The sequence below is a fragment of the Dendropsophus ebraccatus genome, chromosome 1, assembly GCF_027789765.1.
Source record: "Dendropsophus ebraccatus isolate aDenEbr1 chromosome 1, aDenEbr1.pat, whole genome shotgun sequence".
Lineage (NCBI taxonomy): Eukaryota > Metazoa > Chordata > Amphibia > Anura > Hylidae > Dendropsophus > Dendropsophus ebraccatus.
In genome coordinates this window covers 72,569,782-72,588,672 of record NC_091454.1, presented here as the reverse complement: position 1 = coordinate 72,588,672, position 18,891 = coordinate 72,569,782, and the positions used below count along the sequence as shown (strand labels likewise).

At 43.5% G+C, this 18,891-nt stretch overlaps 1 protein-coding gene across 1 annotated transcript; it reads left to right on the top strand.

The window, feature by feature from the left end:
* The first annotated feature begins 4,820 nt into the window (after positions 1-4,820).
* Positions 4,821-18,515, top strand: FAF2 (Fas associated factor family member 2). Its single transcript, XM_069955302.1, has 11 exons — positions 4,821-4,929; positions 13,216-13,284; positions 13,400-13,534; positions 13,816-13,892; positions 13,975-14,113; positions 14,438-14,523; positions 14,596-14,687; positions 14,768-14,945; positions 15,768-15,939; positions 17,280-17,423; positions 17,523-18,515. The coding sequence occupies exons 1-11, from the start codon at positions 4,867-4,869 to the stop codon at positions 17,703-17,705; spliced, it is 1,338 nt and encodes a 445-aa protein (XP_069811403.1). The 5' UTR covers positions 4,821-4,866; the 3' UTR covers positions 17,706-18,515.
* Positions 18,516-18,891: the final 376 nt, after the last annotated feature.

The following is an 18,891-nucleotide window of genomic DNA, read 5'->3' as shown; positions in this document are numbered from 1 at the left end:
TTTGTCTTCATTGACATCAAATTAACAATACAGTATTAGGCTATGTTCACACACCGTATATTTTTTTTATTATACAACGGCCGTGATTTTTACGGAAATATACGTGTCATTGCTGTCTAGGAATCCTGCCCATACACACAGTATACGCTCCGGCAGGGATCTCTCGCGGTGCCCCAAACAACTGACATTCAGTAAATAGCGGCCGCAGAAAACCATGTCAGAACCATGTGCACCTACATCAGAACCCTGCGGCTGAAAAGATCATTTGGCCGGTACTGCAGTACCGGCCAGGATGATATTTTCAGAGATCGGCCGTTCCGACATGTGAACATGGCCTTACATTGCAACAGCAAATGTTACAACTGTATAATAATACAAGACCATTTAACCTCTTAAGGACATAGGACGTACCGGTACGTCCTATGTCCTTACTTGCACTTCAAAGCGGGGCCGCGCGGCGGCCCCGCTTTGAAGTGCCGCGATCCCGGGTGCCGCGTGTAGCCCGGGACCGCCGCGCCCGCTAATTAGCTAATCGGAGGCAGCTGTCAAAGTTGACAGCTGCCTCCGATTACCGGAGGCAACGTTTCCCTGGTGTCTAGTGGGGGAGATCGCTCCTCCGGGACCTTGTCCCGGAGGAGCGATCTCCGTTACTGATGCCGGCCGGGGACGCGTCCAAGATGGCGCCGTCCTCGGCTCGGCACTCGTTCGTTTTCGGCTGCAGCAGCCGAAAGCAAACGAGTGCCGATCTCATGGATCTCTGCAGCATATCTATGCTGCAGAGATCTCAATGAGAGATCACAGTGTATATACTAGAAGTCCCCCAGGGGGCTTCTAGTATATGTGTAAAAAAAAAAAAAAAAAGTGTTGTTAATAGTAAAAAGCCCCCTCCCCTAATAAAAGTCTGAATCACCCCCCTTTTCCCAGGTTTTAAATAAAAGTAAACAAATAAATAAATAAACATGTTTGCTATCGCCGCGTGCGTAATCGCCCGAACTATTAATTAATCACATTCCTGATCTCGTACGGTAAACGGCGTCAGCGCAAAAAAATCCCAAAGTGCAAAATTGCGCATTTTTGGTCGCATCAAATCCAGAAAAAATGTAATATAAAGCGATCAAAAAGTCGTATATGCGCAATCAAGGTACCGGTAGAAAGATCACATCATGGCGCAAAAAATGACACCTCGCACAGCCCCATAGACCAAAGGATAAAAGCGCTATAAGCCTGGGAATGGAGCGATTTTAAGGCACGTATATTGGTTAACAACGGTTTGAATTTTTTACAGGCCATCCGATACAATATAAGTTATACATGTTATATATCGTTTTAATCGTAACGACTTGAGGAACATGCATAACAAGTCAGTTTTACCACAGGGCGAATGGCGTAAAAACACATTTCCCCCAAATAAAAGAAATGCGGTTTTTTTTTCAATTTCACCACACTTTGAATTTTTTTCTGGTTTCGCAGTGTACTTTATGCAAAAATTCAGCCTGTAATTGCAAAGTACAATTAGTGACGCAAAAAATAAGGGCTCATGTGGGTTTCTAGGTGGAAAAATGCAAGTGCTATGACCTTTTAAACACAAGGAGGAAAAACCGAAAACGTAAAAACGAAAATGGGCCATGTCCTTAAAGGGTTAATACAAGCAATGTCATATTTTACTTAGAAAAGGATTCTTACAAAAGGTACAGCAAAGAAGTACAGTGGTACCTTGGTTTAAGAGTGGCTTGGATGGAGACCGTTTTGCCAGAAGAGCTCACAGTTGTTACTAAATTTTGTTCTACATGATATTCAGAGTAAAACATCATTATTTTTGGGGTGGGGAACAAATTTTCTGCATTTCAATGATTTTTATGGGAAAATTTGCTTTGGTTTATGAGTGGATTTGGATTACAAGCACAGTTCCGGAACAAATTATGCTCGTAATCCAAGGCACCACTGTACAGTAATATGTGCCTGAACAAGTTTATAGGCTGTAGACATCAAAATGTCATAGGAAGGTAACAAGTAAGTATGTTTTAAGTAGCAAATACTATCTGTATAAAGTCAAAGCTCCCTACGGAGCACAGTTGTATCAGGATATACTGCTTAAGGGTATGTTCAAACTGAGTAAAAGACTGAATTGACATGTCAATTTTTTTAAGCGGAGGCGCACACAGCATCCCATTGACACACTAAGACAGGAGAGATACCACTGAGGGGGCTCGCAGCGGAATTCAACTGCTTTCACTCAGTGTGAATATACCCTAAGAGTCCTATTCCACGGGCCGACCAGGGCTCGTTTACTGGGCCTATTCCACAGCCCCGATGATTGTTAGCAAGGGCTGCAGGGACATCGTTACCGATGTCCTTGCAGCCCTTGTTTCATACATTACCTGTCCGGGCTGCAGGTCTTCTTCTACCGGTCCCGCGCCGCTGCAGCTTCGGAGCGGGGCTGTCTGAACTGACAGACCGCTCAGCCAATCACTGGCCACGGCGGTTCGGGACAGTGATTGGCTGAGTGGTCTGTAAGTTCAGACAGCCCCGCTCCGAACCTGCTGCGGCGCGGGACCGGGAGAAGACCTGCAGCCCGGACAGGTAATGTATGATCTTTTGAAGTTGTCGGTCGCCGCCGCGCACCGCTATTCCACTGTAGCAATGCGCTGGGGACGAACGATGATTTTAGGTTCGAACCTAAATGAACGATCAGCTGATGATACGATCATCGGCTGATTGTTCTCTCTTTTCCACGGAGCGATGATCGGCCGTAGCAGGCCGATTCTCGTTCCGATTCGGCCGATTATCGCTCCGTGGAATAGGCCCCTAAGAGAAAAGAAAAGCAGTAGCAAAAAGGGGGAGGGTATGAGAGATAGAAATAGAAAAGGAGGGGGGGAGGGGGAGATAAAATTAATGTCAGCATCACCAGGGGGGATGAGGGGGAAGCACACTAGGAGCTCCCAGCTCAGCGAGTTAGGGCAAGATATTCCTCACAGTCCATGAAGAGCCTCCACGGGAACCATATCTTTTCAAATTTGTCAGAACGGTCACGAATCTCTTCCATCCGCCCAATTTCTTTTCTTTGGAGGCCATGGATAAACTGTGAGAGAGTTTGCTCATCTTTTGGATAGACCACTGATCGGAGCACACAATGAGATCCAACTCCCACTTATTAAAGAATGGGGCGATTATTGAGCAAAAAAATCATTATATCATTTGAATTTAAACAATGATCATTTTGTGTAAATGCAGGCAACACTCAAACAACCAACAACAAATTCTTCATGTGCCGACACCAAAATCACTGTACTCTAATCCACATCTTTTGCAGATGGAGTAAACGATCGTAGTATCGTTCTGCGTAATATGGTGAGCGATCTCAGGTAGCCGTCATTTGTGATCGTTTATCATAAAAAATCAATTCATCAACCTGTGGTAATCGAGACATAATAAAAAGCATGAAGAAAAAGAATGAAGAAAAAGAATGAACATTATTTCCTATGGGGAAACAAGTAAAATATGGTTTTACTTGGTTTAATTAGTTAGGTAGACCCGGAATGAACAGCATTTTTCTGTAGTGCTCAGTGGACTGAGTGTATATACCATATATACCGATGTGTTAAACCTTACCTGTGCAAGGTACACCTGCTATTCATTCCAGGTCTATCTTGCACGGGGAAAGAACTACACCTATTTTTCTATGGAATATGCCCCCATTTCAAAACCTATATGTCCCATTCATTCCAGGTGTACCTTGCACAGGTAGGGTATAACACATCGGTATTTATGGTACATACACTCAGTCCACTGAGCACTACAGAAAAATGCGTTCATTCCGGGTCTATCTAACTAATTAAACCATTTTTAGTATGTCTTGTGGTAATCAATGGATGGCTGAGAGGAAGGTGACTAAGGGCCCTATTACATGGGTTATCGTGCGAAAAATCGTTAAATCGTTTGAATTTAAATGATAATCATTCTGTGTAATTGCAGGCGATCGAAAAATCGCTCGTATGTCGTTGATTTAGATCTGGACCTAAAATTATCGTTTATCGTTCGCTGTAATTCCACATTCGTTCGAGTTCCACATTTTTTCACTAATCGTTAAGTGTAATTGCACATTGTTTAGCTGGGATTAGAAGGAATAATGGTGCGTTTACACAGACAGATTTATCTGACAGATCTTTGAAGCCAAAACCAGGAACAGACTATAAACAGGGATCAGGTCATAAAGGAAAGACTGGGATCTATCCTCTTTTCAAATCCATTCCTGGCTTTGGCTTCCAAAATCTGTCAGATAAATCTTTCTGTGTAAACGCACCCTAAACGATCGCAACTAGCAATTATCATTCTGTGTAATTTGGTGAACGATTTCAGGTTAATGATAAACAATCTCGTTTGCAATTGTTCGTTAAAAAACGCTCCATGTAATAGGACCTTAAGGGTCCATTTACACAGAAAGATTATCTGACAAATTTTTTGCCAAGGATTTGAAGCCAAAGCCAGAAACAGACTATAAACAGGGACCAGGTCATAAAGGAAAGACTGAGATTTCTCCTCTTTTCAACTCCATTCCTGGCTTTGGCTTCAAATCTTTGGCAGATAATCTGTGTTAATGGACCCTTAGGAGTGGGAATCTGTTGTTTTAGGTGAGTATGGCTCCATGGGGAACAGTGAGTTTACCACGGAGTGCAGGGCAGAGACCGGTCTGGCCCTCATTACACCCGGCATGTACACTTCCCTACAGGCTTGGGCGCCGTGAGTTATTCCAAAGAAACCGGGAACAAGATGGCCGCCGCAGGCCGGAACTCCCTACCCAGGTGTCCACGAATTCCGCTCGTCACTTCCGGTGAATGGGAGTGACGGGTCAGAAGGCGGAGGGGGAAGATGGCGGCGCCGGAGGAGCGGGAGTTGAGCCAGGAGCAGACCGAGAAGCTGCTGCAGTTCCAGGTAGACGGATGTAGGAGAGGTCGGGGAGCCGGTAGGGGCCGGGCCTTACCTATGCGGTGCAGGAGAGCTGAGCCCGGCGGCCCGCAGCAGGCCCGGCCTGGATTGTATGAAGTCGGGAGGGATGTGTTGTAGGATAGGACCGGAGGAGGCATGGAGGGCCGCGGCCTGTGACCCGGTATGTGAGGATGTCCGGCAGTGCCGTGATGCAATCCTGCGGTGCTGCCCCCCACAGGACGTGTGTGGAGGGCTGACTGTGCACCCGGGTCACCTGTGAGAGGACGCCATCTGCTTCCCCAGGAGCCTATAGAAAACCCTCCTCAGCCCCGGGGAAGCTGGATGGGCACATGCCTGTACACAACTTTTCTAGGCTCCTGAGTGACAGAACTTATTAGTTATGAGTAGTGTAGGACAGGCCTGGGTGTCACCCAGCTTTCCAGGCAGATGGAGCGTGCAGCGCAGTAACAACCCCCCCCCAGCAGCTTGGTGGTTGCTGTGATGTGTTTTCCCCACTCGCCCAATCACTTCCCTCACAGAGACCGGGAGCCATGGGAGCAGGGGGTCCAGGCAGTGAGTATGACCAAATCTAGGCAATAGCCAGCTCTAGCTTGAGGTGAGAGAAGGGCATGGTGTATGTGGCTGGGGGTATATTGGGAGCATTTTGTGTTCTGTTCCTCCACCAGAAGCTGTGATGTATGGGCTGGCTCCGGTCTATGTCCTACTGACTACAGTTGTGGTTTTTCACCCTTTGTATAGTAAAGCTGCCTATTCAGGTGAATAAGGACTGGCCCTGCACCCTCCCCCCCCACAGACCTCTATGGACATGTTTGGTGTGTACATTGGGAGCTTTCTCTCGGTGGATACAACAAACATTGCGCTCTTACAGTCTAAGCCTTCCCCCGCTGGCCTTGGGACATCCAGCATTACTTTGTGAATCAGATGCCAGACTACCAGACTTTCTGGACGTACAAGATGTCAGACTAATAGAATTTCACAGCGCAGTAAAGCAAGTCGGTCCAGGATATCCCATTAAAATCGGCTTTATTTCTGGTGATTTCCAATTCGGTTTGTAGCAGAATTTAGGGATTAAAATGATACAGAACATGTTATAAATACAATATATATATACCCACACACACACATACTCTCCTGGAGACTCCCCCTGTACAGCCATTGTGTTGTGGGGTGATGGGTCCTTGTGGTCATTGGTAGTGTTTGCTCCCATGGCCCCTGTACATAATTGCGATTAGAAAGGGGGTTTTCCCTTTTATGAGAGTGGGGTGATATGTGCTTAGTCCTTTTGGTCAGTTTATCCTTTCTTTGCTCCTAGTTTTTGCTCCCGTGGCCCCCATTGTAGTGTCTACTTTCACACTTTACTATCAGCAGTTGTGGATAATATAGGACCCATTTGCCGAGAGCTTGAACTGCAAAAAATCTAAATCAGGATACGTCATTATGTGCGCTCCTCTAGTCTCTATTATGTGTTTTGTTTGGAACTGAAGTCAGTCTTTGGACACTCCGCGTGTTGTCTGTACCATCACCGCCAAACTTTAAAAAATAAACATGGTATTTCTGGTAACACGGCACATACTCATATACAGTGCTGTTACTTTTGCTCTACAATGCTGTTTTGTTGAATCTGCACCCCCTCACTTCCAGTCCCCTGGACAGCTCTTCTAGCCATGACATGGTTTCGTATGTAGGGGCAGATGAAGTAGGTCATATTACCTACACCATAATCCAGGGTGCAGTTGCAGCAGAGGAGGCTAATGATGTGTACTGGTTACTTTCCCTTCCATTGGAAGCCATCTTAGGCTACGTTCACATTAGCGTTCGTCCTTCAGGCACCATTCCGTCATTTTTTCCCGTTTTAGAGAGAGCAAAACGGAAATTGTCGGATCCATTATAATCCCCATAGGTTTCAATGATATTTTATTGTGCTCCTTTGACTAAATAGTGCTCCGTTAGCATGCAATCCTTTCAAGTTTCTGAACGGACGAAAAAATTTGCTGTATTTTTTTCCATTTTCAAAAACGGAACTTTAACGGATCGATGCAATCCGTTTTTTTTTTTTTATTATGATAGTCAATAGTGACGGATCGAAATGGAAGGTTAATCCGTTTGCGTCCGTTGTTCAAGTTTCCGTCCCATTCCGTTTTGTAGTTGAAGCATGCGCAGAAGGGGAAAAAGACAGGAAGTTCTTCTGGGAAGTAAGGGGAGGAGCTAAAAAAAACAACACAGTGAAAAACGGACACAAACGGAATCACAAACGGATGGCAAGCTTCCGCTAATTTTACTAAAATAAATGGATACACTAACATTTTTGGCTATCTGTTTACACCCGTTAGCAAATCCATCTTTACAAAGAATGAACTGATCCGTCAGTTTCATGTAAAAATGCTAGTGTGGCCGAGCTCTTATGGACAGAGAAGCTGTCCATCTGGCACAGAGCCTTAACTACGGAGCATCACAGCACTGTATATTGGTAAGAGCTGTATTTAAGTAATACCATATTAAAAAAAAAACAACTTAAGTTGGCCAATCCCTTGAATTATCTGCATACTTTGTTGACTGCCAGTAATCGCATCAGATGCTGAAAAAGTGGTGTTGGATCTCACATTAGCAGGACTGTATAACAAAGCCATCAGAGCAGTCCCTCCCACTTCTGCCTCTTGCAGTGTAAATAGAGTAGTGGCCAGTATGTACAATGAGGATTTTATTACTTTGGGCTCCCTGCCATGACCGTGTGCAATACAGGACTGCTCTGTGTACCTTTTTTGCCTCTTCGTATATCACACCAGTTTTCCTGCCTAGAAGAGCCAGATCTGCATTCATGAGATACCTCCGCTTAATGGGGAAGTCTGGCCAGACCCCTTTTTTTTTTTTTTTTTTTTTTTTTTTTTTTAGCAAGTGCTGGGGAGGGGGAGGATAAAATAAATAATATGCCCTTACCTCCCCTGCTCAGCCAGTCAGCGGCTGTAGTGGGGGTCCAGCCTTGGCCGCTGACTATTTATCTGAACCTCACATGTCACGACCCAGGGACCGGAGCGACAGTATGCAGCCACCAGCACTGGAGCGGGGGATGTAAGAGCAAATTATTTCTTTTATCCTCCCCTATCCAGTACTTGCTGAAAAATGAAAGAAAAAATGTGCCATGCCTTATGTGCTTCAGCTCTTTAGCACAGTTCCTTTAAGCAATATTATTTATAGTTTTGATGTGTGGTTCAGGGTGCTGGTCCCAAAAACCAAGGGGTAGAGGTGCTTAGTTGAATGTTGTCTCTTTTCATTGCATGAAAGAGCGCAGCACTCAGCTGAGTTCTTCAACCACTTAAAGGGGTTGTCCGGCGCTAAAAAAATTATTCACAGAATAACACACATTACAAAGTTATACAACTTTGTAATGTATGTTATGTCTGTGAATGGCCCCCTTCCCCGTGTCCACCCACCCGTGTACCCGGAAGTGTGGTGCGCTATACATACCTGTCACGTGCCGACCACGGTCTCCGATCCTCAGCAGTGACGTCTTCTTCGGGCGGCCGGCGGATCTTCCCAAGTGCCGACCACCCTCTGCAGCGTCATCCGAAGCTCAGCCGCGATTGGCTGAGCATAACTGTGCTCAGCCAATCGCGGCTGATGACGCGGCCACGTCATCAGCTGCTCAGCCGCGATTGGCTGAGCTCAGTTATGCTCAGCCAATCGCGGCTGAGCTTCGGATGACGCTGCAGAGGGCGGCCGGCACTCGGGAAGATCCGCCGGTCTCCCGAAGAAGACGTCACTGCTGAGGATCGGAGACCGTGGACGACACGAGATGCGGTGAGTATAATGCACCACACTTCCGGGTCTAGCGTGGGTGGGGGGAAACACGGGGAAGGGGGCCATTCACAGACATAACATACATTACAAAGTTGTATAACTTTGTAATGTGTGTTATTCTGTGAATAATTTTTTAGCGCCGGACAACCCCTTTAAAGGGGTGCTCCAGCATGGGGGCACTTTCTTGGGGGGACCGGGGAGGAGGTGGCTGAAATAAAAGATGTCCACTCCCCTCCCCGGTTCCAGCGGCGGGTCACTCATCGCGGCGCTCTGGTCCCCGGACGCTTCCTGGTGTCTCACGCCGCCCGAGACGCTACGTCTCAGGGCCGCTCAGCCACTCAGTGAAGGAGGCGGGATCCGAGCGGACTTCAGACGGATCCCGCCTCCTTCACTGAGTGGCTGAGCGGCCCTGAGACGTAGCGTCTCGGGCGGCGTCAGACACCAGGAAGCGGCCGGGGACCGGAGCGCCGCGATGAGTGACCCGCCGCTGGAACCGGGGAGGTGAGGGTCCCCCCCAAAAAGTACCCCCACACTGGATAACCCCTTTAATATGGTGATTCTGGGGGTCCTGACCCCATGGACCCCTCCAATAAAAATTTACATTGTCAAAACTTTTTAACCCCCTAACAAGTGTCCTGAATAATGGGATTTTCGCATGTGTTGGTTTAACAGCTGTATACTTTCTTTTTCTTTTGCATTATTTCATTGTAACTGGAACATCCAAAGGAAACCCAGTTAAAAGAGAAGAGAGAACCTGTGACATTATATGAACAAGTCCAATCGCCACTGCCTCTATTTACTACATAGCGCTCACTAAGTTATAAAGATAGAAGTGGTTACAGTCCGCTTTTTTCATTTTTGGATTCCTGGCTGTGTCTGACACAGACACATAGGGGCAAATTTATCAAGGGCTCTGCGCCTATTTTTTTTGGTGAATAATTGGATTTTTTATGGATGTGGAATGCCTGTAACGGCTGCTACATTACAGTGTGGCTCATATCTATACAGTTCCCCTCGTCCGGGGGGAGTACATTGCAGGCATTCCACGTCCGTGTTTCATGCAGAACATGGAACATGTGAATGTGGCCTAAGTTCTATTTATGAACCAATATTCGACGGGCAAATATTTTTTACACTTTTTTGTAATCTGCCTGTTTTGAGTATTTAACCAAAAGTTTGCATAATCCGGGATTGGCGCCCAATTTATCATTTGCGACTTTTTTAAAAGTCGCACAAACAGGTGCAGGCTTACGTCTGGTCAGTACCAGGTCAATATGCTTGCACAACTTTTGCGACTTTTTACTTAGATACACTCACTATGGCAGTGCTACATTATAATAAATCAGTCACAAGATATTGGAACAAAATACACACCAATCCTCATTAGAATAGTTGCAGACCAAATGTACCCCATAGTCTGCCCCTGCTAGGTTCCAGGAGTTTGAAACCTACACTGCTCATTTTTCCTGGTGTAGGTTTAAAGTCCAGGGCCAGGCTTTATCCACTTAAAGGGAACCAATCACCGGAAAAACGCATATAGAGCTTTTGAAATGTGCTGTTAGAGCACACAGCACACTTGCCACACGTGTTTTCATAGCCTCCGTGCCTTCCCGGTGTAAGACGCAAAGTAACTTTATAAAACTGGTGCCCCGTATGCTAATTACCTGAGGTAGTCATCTGGGCGGTGTGCGGCTAGCAGGTAGTCACGGTCCCCTGGGCGTTCTTCCGCTGTAATCACGCCCCTCTGGGCGTGATTCAAATGGCCGAGTAGCTGTGACATTCTGATGCCGGACGCCGCCGCACATGTGCAGTACAGCCGCTTCCATTACGGCTGTACTGCGCCTGTGCAGAATAGCCTCGAATAGCCTGTGAGCCGGAGTTCGAGGCTATTCTGCACAGGCGCAGTCCAGCCAGAATGGAAGTGGCTGCACTGCGCATGCGCGGCGGCGTCTGGCATCAGTAAGTAAGCGCGCCGACCTCGGGCATGGTGCGCTCCCGAGTGACGCCACAGCTACTCTGCCATTTGAATCACGCCCAGAGGGGCGTGATTACAGCGGAAGAACGCCCAGGGGACCATGACTACCTGCTAGCCGCACACCGCCCAGATGACTATCTCAGGTAATTAGCATACAGGGCGCCAGTTTTATAAAGTTACTTTGCGGCTTACACAGGGAAGGCAAGGAGGCTATGAAAACATGTGTGGCAAGTGTGCTGTGTGCTCTAACAGTACATTTCAAAAGCTCTATATGCTTTTTTCCGGTAATTGGTTTCCTTTAAAGGGGTTATCCAGCGCTACTGGAACTGAGTTTCAAAACCCCACCCAAACTGGAGACAAGAGAGTGGGAAAATCAGCCATGTTTTTGTAGTGCTGGATAACCCCTTTAATGACCACGATATGTCTTCTGTCGGCAGGGCAAAAGTAGACTGGCATTGGTCTCCTGTGCAGAATATTACAGGAACTTGGCTGTTGCATGACAGCAGAGCCCCTGCTCTAACTATGAAGAGCAGAGCAACCTTTGATCCCTGTCATTTAACCCCTTAGATACTGTGGTTATGGTGGCACAATAGCTAGGATGGAAATTTTTTATAGCAGCAGGGGACCTAATGAAAGCCCCCAGTTGTCATGTATTTGTGCCTACTCTGTTTTGGCTCTGGCAAGGCCGGTTAGGTCGCCTATTAACATTATACTGATAGGATAACACACGACACTATACTAGTAGTACAGTGTATATTAGCGAACTGAAGGTCACATTTCAAAGGGACTAATAAAAAGGAAAGGTTAACGTTTGAAAAAAATAATTTTATATTTAATTATTAAATATTTTAAAAACCGCCCACCCCCTCTCCCCAAAAAATACAACTAGACAAGTTGCCCTTACAAATTTTTTTTTTATTTAAAACATAAAAACACACACATCTTTGGTATCACCAAATGAACTATAATATTATCACCAGACTTTGTATTTTGTTAATTTGACTAATTTGGAAAAAAAAAAAAGTCATATGTACCTAAGAAAGGTACCAATAGGTATTCTTTGGAGCATCTGATGCTTGTTGGGTACAGCTTAGTATACTGCGTATAGAGCATATGAGGCTTTTCTAAAATAATGTGTGTTATGTGTATAATTAGAGTAGTGTGGGTAGCTTATTCCTATTACAACTAAACTAACCAGGATAAAGGCCACGTTTCTCCATGCATGCGTCTAAAACCATGATCCTTGCATTCTCCAATGGCTGCACAGTGATAATCCTGGTGACCACTGAAAAAACACAAGGTTTCAGATGCATGCTTTTGTAAGCATTTAGGAACAGAGCCAAAGGAGGTTATCTGGTAATTGACAAAAGGGAAAATATATATATATATATATATATATATATATATATATATATATATTTGAAGAACTTTTCTCTTTTCGCCCTATGACTGCACCCCTGGTTAAAGGCGGGGTGCCGTCATAGGCTCAAAGAAAAAAAAAAGAGTGCTTAGTAATTTATGTTTTCTTGTCAGGTGGTATAGGGTACCTGTTTTTATAACTTTCAAATGTAAATCAGCAGAGGATGAGATATAATTTTTTTTTTTTTTAAGTTATCATGCATTTAAAGTGTACCTGCCATCATAAAAAAACTTTTGATATGTAATATCTCCAAATCAGTACAGCTCTGAACACTCAGGCCCGGACCGATCAAAACTTATGCTATGTCTCCATGACATCTAAGCTAAGCATCGGCCCCACTTGAAAAAAGGCGAGTGTCAGCCAAAACGTCGCATAGTAGGATGTGAATAAACCATCAAGCTTGCTACACTGTAAAATAAAGCTGTACTTACTTGAAATCCAGGTCCAGTCTCCTGAAGGCAGCTTTTTAGTCTGGTTATAGCTGGTAAAAAGAGAGCCTAAACACACAAAGTCCCATCCTGAAGAGTGTCACGGCTCAATGTGTTTGTCAGTCAACTGACTGCCTTCTCTGTGAGCATGCAGATGACTGTGACTCCCTGCATTTAGTCTTTTTTTCACCCTCATTCTATAGAAAAATTATAGGTTTGGAAGGTCAAGGAATACTCCTATTCCTGTATTTAATTCATGACTATACTTTTCACCAAGGTTAAAGGCCCATATAGTTATGAATTAGTTTCAGGAACATGACATTGAGTTTTCCTTGACCTTCACAGTCCCCAAACCTGTAATGTATTTGTAGGATTAGGTAGAATGGGCTTGTTCCTGCAAAACAATTTGAATACCTAGTGGACTCTATACCAGGACAAATTTCTGGGGTTCTGAATGCCAAATGAGGTCCAATGCACTACTAGATGAGGTCTCTAATAAAGTAGCCAGTATGTGTGTGTGTATGTGTATATATATATATATATATATATATATATATATATATATATATATATATATATATATATATATATATATTATAATTTTTTCACTTAATGTATATTACAAAAGATTCTCCTTTGTATGTTTCCTGCAGGACTTGACAGGAATAGAATCAATGGACCAATGTCGCCAAACATTGCAACAGCACAACTGGAATATTGAAGTAAGTATATATCAACTGGTTGATGATAGCAGTAGATGCTATATACATTTGTGGCCTATTGCTTTCTACTTTCCAGTTTTACTATTTACTATAGTGTCACTTTCTTTATTTTTAGGCTGCTGTTCAGGATAGATTAAATGAACAGGAAGGAGTCCCCAGTGTCTTTAATACCACACCCAGCCGACCACTGCAAGTAAATACTGCAGACCACAGAGTATATAGTTACGTGGTGTCCAGGCCACAACCAAGGGTGAGTTTAAAACACCTCCTTAGGAATGCTTTGAGTAAGTTTGTCTCCTTGTGTGCCACCACTTAAAGGGGTTATCCAGCGCTACAAAAACATGGCCACTTACCCCTGTTGTCTCTAGTTTGGGTGGGGTTTTGAAACTCTGTTCCATTGAAGTAAATGGAGCTTAATTGCCAACCGCACCTGAACTGGAGACAACAGTAGGGGGAAAAGTGGCCATGTTTTTGTAGTGCTGGATAACCCCTTTAACATTTCTTAATAGTCTCTTTTCACCTATTCTTCAGGGGCTTTTAGGATGGGGTTATTACCTGATCATGCTTCCATTCCGAATCACATATTACACGCTGCTTGATATATTTAGGTAAGTGACTGATGACACTGAGATGTTTTTGTTTAATACTCAGAAACATTTGCTCACCTCTTTATCTTTTTTATTTATTAAGGTTTGCCCTCCGTTTTATTCGACCAGATCCACGCAGTAGAGTCACTGACCCAGTTGGGGACATAGTCTCCTTTATACACATGTTTGAAGAAAAATATGGCAGAACACACCCTGTGTTTTACCAGGGGACCTATAGCCAGGTAACATGTGGATACATTCTTTCAAGCTGCTTTTTTAAGGCTAAAACAGAATAGGCATATTATCAAACATGTATCAAATCAGTATGAATATTCATCTAAAGTGTACCTAGAGTTAGAGAATACAGCTGATGTGCTTAGACCTCCTGCAATATGCACTGTACATAGTCCTCTAGCACTTTTGTACTGTGTAGTAAATGTAATGTATATATCACTGTATAAGGTGGCCAAGACTAGCTTCATCCTGTAATCTGTAGAATCAGTCATTCATAGACTGTTGTGGTCCATGTAATTGCTGCTTTAGTTTTATATTTTACCCTCTTGCAGGCACTTAATGATGCCAAACAGGAGCTGCGCTTTTTACTAGTATATCTGCATGGGGAAGATCACCAGGATTCTGATGAATTCTGCAGGTTAGTGCCAGACTCTGTTTTATATGAATTCATAATCACAGGACATTTATAGTTAATATTTCTCTCCCATAGGAACACACTCTGCACAACAGAAGTTACACAGTTTGTCAATAGCAGAATGCTGTTCTGGGCTTGTTCCACCAACAAGCCAGAGGGATTCAGAGGTGAATTTTCATATCTTATTGTGTAAATTGAACACTGTGTTATGTCGTACTATCTAACATGTTGTTTGTTATTACTTCAGTTTCCCAGGCTCTGCGTGAGAACACTTATCCATTTCTAGCCATGATCATGCTGAAAGACCGCAGGATGACTGTTGTTGGTAGGCTTGAAGGGCTAATTCAGCCACAGGACTTAATAAATCAACTTACATTCATCATGGAGGCCAACCAGACTTACTTGGTGTCTGAGAGACTGGAAAGGTGAGTTACAGATAGGGACTCTACCCCAGTGTTCCTAAGCTAAGGCTGTCATATATACCATACATGTTAAGGCCTTATCCACACAACAGTATTTCTTGTGAGACCTCTGAAATCAAAATCTCTGGTGTCCTGGAGAAATCATCAGTGTGGTAGCAGCCATGCATACATTTTGCCTCAGTTTTTTGGGGGATCTGAAATAAAAAACAGGATGGTAATAAAAGGCCACAGAGTGGAGCCTGCCTGGGGCTTGCTAGGCAATGCTTTAGTAAAAACGGATGGTGCATCCATATGTCATTCTTTAAAACCTTTTTTGCGAAAGGGATTGGCAGCCAGAAACTGATTCATTTTCAGAACAGAATGTGTGTATGACCACAATGAAATCAAGCTAGTCCCTTTTCCTGTATGTAAATCAAAATTCTAATTTATGGATACAAACCAAACTGATGTGTGGACTAGGCCTAAGTTTTGAAAAGTGTCAAGAAATAGTATTTGGCTGAGTAGGGCTGTAAAACGCACCAGATTTACCAATCACATGTGCCATTATTTTGGCACAAATATCTTTGTGAAGTAGCAAGGCAGGCATCCCGGTCTTTGTCAGGGATCCAAGAATGTCACATACCTGGCTCCTGCTGCTTAAATGTTACAACCCTGCTGATGGATTGCCCGTTCAGCCAGTCAGTGACTGCAGCGGTGTCTGTATAGGGTTTACACTGTCTAAATATTAATATTAGTAAATCTGCCCCAGTCACTCTTCTATTGTTAGCCTGAAAGGAGTGTTTAAAGAAAATTAAGACATGGACTTATCATTTGTGTCATTTTCAGGGAAGAGAGGAACCAGACACAGGTTCTGAGACAACAGCAGGATGAGGCATATCTGGCATCTCTGCGAGCTGACCAAGAGAAGGAACGTAAGAAAAGAGAAAAACAGGAGCAAAAGAGACGAGAGGAGGAGGAAGCACAACTTCGACTGCAGGCAGAGGAGAGGAAGAAAAGGGTGAATGTCATTTCAAAAATAAAGGAAATGTGTTCCAACCTTCGTCAGTTGATATAATAATGGGGTCTCAGGCTCTGTCCCCGAAATTGTGGCCTACCGATTGACTCAGATTTTTTTCTTTATATATGTCAAATTAAAGGGGTTGTCCAGGGAAAATCTTTTTCTTTCAATTCAACTAGTGTCAGAAAGTTATATAGATTTGTAATTTACTTCTATTAAAAAAATCTCAAGTCTTCCCATACTTATCAGCTACTATATGTTCAGCAGAAAATGTTGTTTTATTTTCAGTCTAACACAGTGCTCTCTGCTGACACCTCTGGCTGAGACAGGAACTGCCCAGAGCAGGAGAAGCTTTTTATGGGGATTCATAGAAAACTGAGACAGAGTTCCTGTCTCGGCCAGAGATGTCAGCAGAGAGCACTGTGTCAGACTGAAAATAAAACAACATTTCCTGCATGACATATAGGAGCTAATAAGTATAGGAAGACTTTTTTTAATAGAAGTAAATTACAAATCTATATAACTTTCTGATATCAGTTGATTAGAAAGAAAGAGTTTCGCAGGACAACCCCTTTAATGAATGTATTATATTGTGACTTAAATGTAGAAGAAAAACATATGCAAAATTAATTGTATACTCCTCAACCAAACTAGTTAATGAAAACACTAAATTTGATCTTGTGGTAATTTTTTCCCTGAAGTAATGCAGACCCATTCATGACCGCAGACGTAACTGTAGGTCCGCTTTTGCGCTCATAGACACACAATTATGTCTGCGGATGAAATTGGCACAAAAAGCTGCTCTAATCTGATAACCCTATAGCTGCTGCAGTCAGTGTAATCACAGCATCTATACAGCAGAACAGAGGGAGAATTCTCACTCTGTTTACCATCGGAGCTGTGTGAAGCGATTGCACAGCCCTAATGGGTAGCTATGACATCCAGAGGTCTCCCTGAAGCCTCCAGTGTCATAGCTATGGAAGCTGATCAGGCTCAGCCCTAAGGCAAAGGAGTCTGATCGGCTATGCCTATGACAGACATAATATAATGCTGATGCAGTGCAGATCAGCAGGCAATCAGATAATGAAGTCTCCAAGGTGGGACAGTAAAATAAAATCCCCATATCCCCCAATGATAAATTTATAGGGGAAAAAGGACATCAGAAAATTTATAGTTAGAAAAATGCTAAATATGCCATGAAATGGGGTCATTTTTCATAAGACAATTGTAAGGATATCTGTCAAAATTTAGTTAGAGCTAATTTATTTAGAGTACTGTAATATGTGGAAAAATCCAGACGCAGCAGCATGACTTAACTCTCCATTTACCTAATTTATCAGAACCTTCAAGAAGAGAAGGAACGTAGGTCTGAGTGTTTGCCTGCAGAACCTGAGCTGGACCATCCTGACAGTCTGAGAATAATTTTCAAGATGCCAAATGACACCAGAGTGGAGCGAAGGTTTCTCTTCACCCAGTCCCTTTCAGTAAGTTTCCCTTTTGCATCAAAAGCACAGATATAAGTACTGGTTACCTATGTTACATTGGCATAAAAAAGTAAATAATTGCTTCCCTCTTTTTTTTAGGTCATCCATGATTTTCTTTTCTCCTTGAAAGAGACTCCTGAACATTTCCAGATAGTGGCGAATTTTCCCCGAAGGGTGTTGCCGTGCCTTCCCACGGAGGAAGTCCCTGTCCCTCCCACCCTTCAAGAGGCTGGACTAAGTCGATCACAGCTTCTCTTTGTACAGGATCTGACGGACGAATGAAAAATATCTATTTTTATGTTCCCTAAGGATATTTAGGAAAGAAGGAAAATGGAAAAAAATAATAAAATATATAAAATTGCAGGTAGGGAGGAATGAGAGAGACCAGTTCTCATTAAAACATTATTTTTTTTTAAATAACTGCTGCTACTGACTTTGGATCTTGGCATCTTTGGCCAGATAAGGGTGGGATGGTAGCATGTAGCAGTGAATTGTGTTTCCCCATTGGAAGGGGAAGAAGGCCAGATGACTGGGAGCCTAGGAATGCAGGGAGATGTTACAGGGTTCCTTTTGACGTTTTCCCAAGTGACAAACTTTTTCACTTGCAGGAGAGGTCTGCAGAGCATGGCCTTGCATTCTTTTCACCTCCGGCAAAGGAAGAACCATCTCTACAAAGTTGACATCCACACCAGTCCCTCTGACATGTTTTGTGGGGTCACATGTGTTGTCATTTTGTTTGAGGAACAAGAGGAAAGTACTTTCCTCACTGTGTATAAAGATTTTTTTTTTTATTTACCCGTACTTCCTTCACTGCTTTCCAAAAGACCAAAGGAGAGAGAGATCGGCAGCTGTCTCTGACACAAGGATTTTCAGTGGATCCAAGTTTTGAATAGTATGTGTGAGGGATTTGGCTTTGAGCTTGAAGGGGCCATGGTAATTGCCAATCCCCTGTAGTGTAATAAAGGCAATATTTAGCGACTGATCTCCCTGCTTAGATGCCTTCTTGTCACTAGCATACTGTATGTTCCAGCTGGTCTATATTCCAGAATATAATTTATTCCAGATATAAATTAAAAACATTTTAGAGTTTCACTGCGTGTTAACTGTTTATGTTGTATACCAGTGGGGGACAGTGACAACCAGTTCATGTGATCTTCATCTCTAAGCATGTTCCAGCACATTAAAGGAGATCTGTTGTGTTTTTTTTGTTTAGTTACTATAACTTTACTATATATTATATACTATAATAATTCCATGTATTTAGGATTGATATATGCACAAGTACACCACACAGCCAGCAGTGTTCCAGTCATTTAAAAAACAAAACAAAAAAAACTTTGACCGGCCAAGGTCTGGGTATTCTATGATTGCTAGAATGAGCATGGAGAAGTAATGATTCCCCTTCTCTCTCTGATCTTTCTAGTGGGCATATGATAATTTATTTTTTTAATGCAATAATAACACTGTA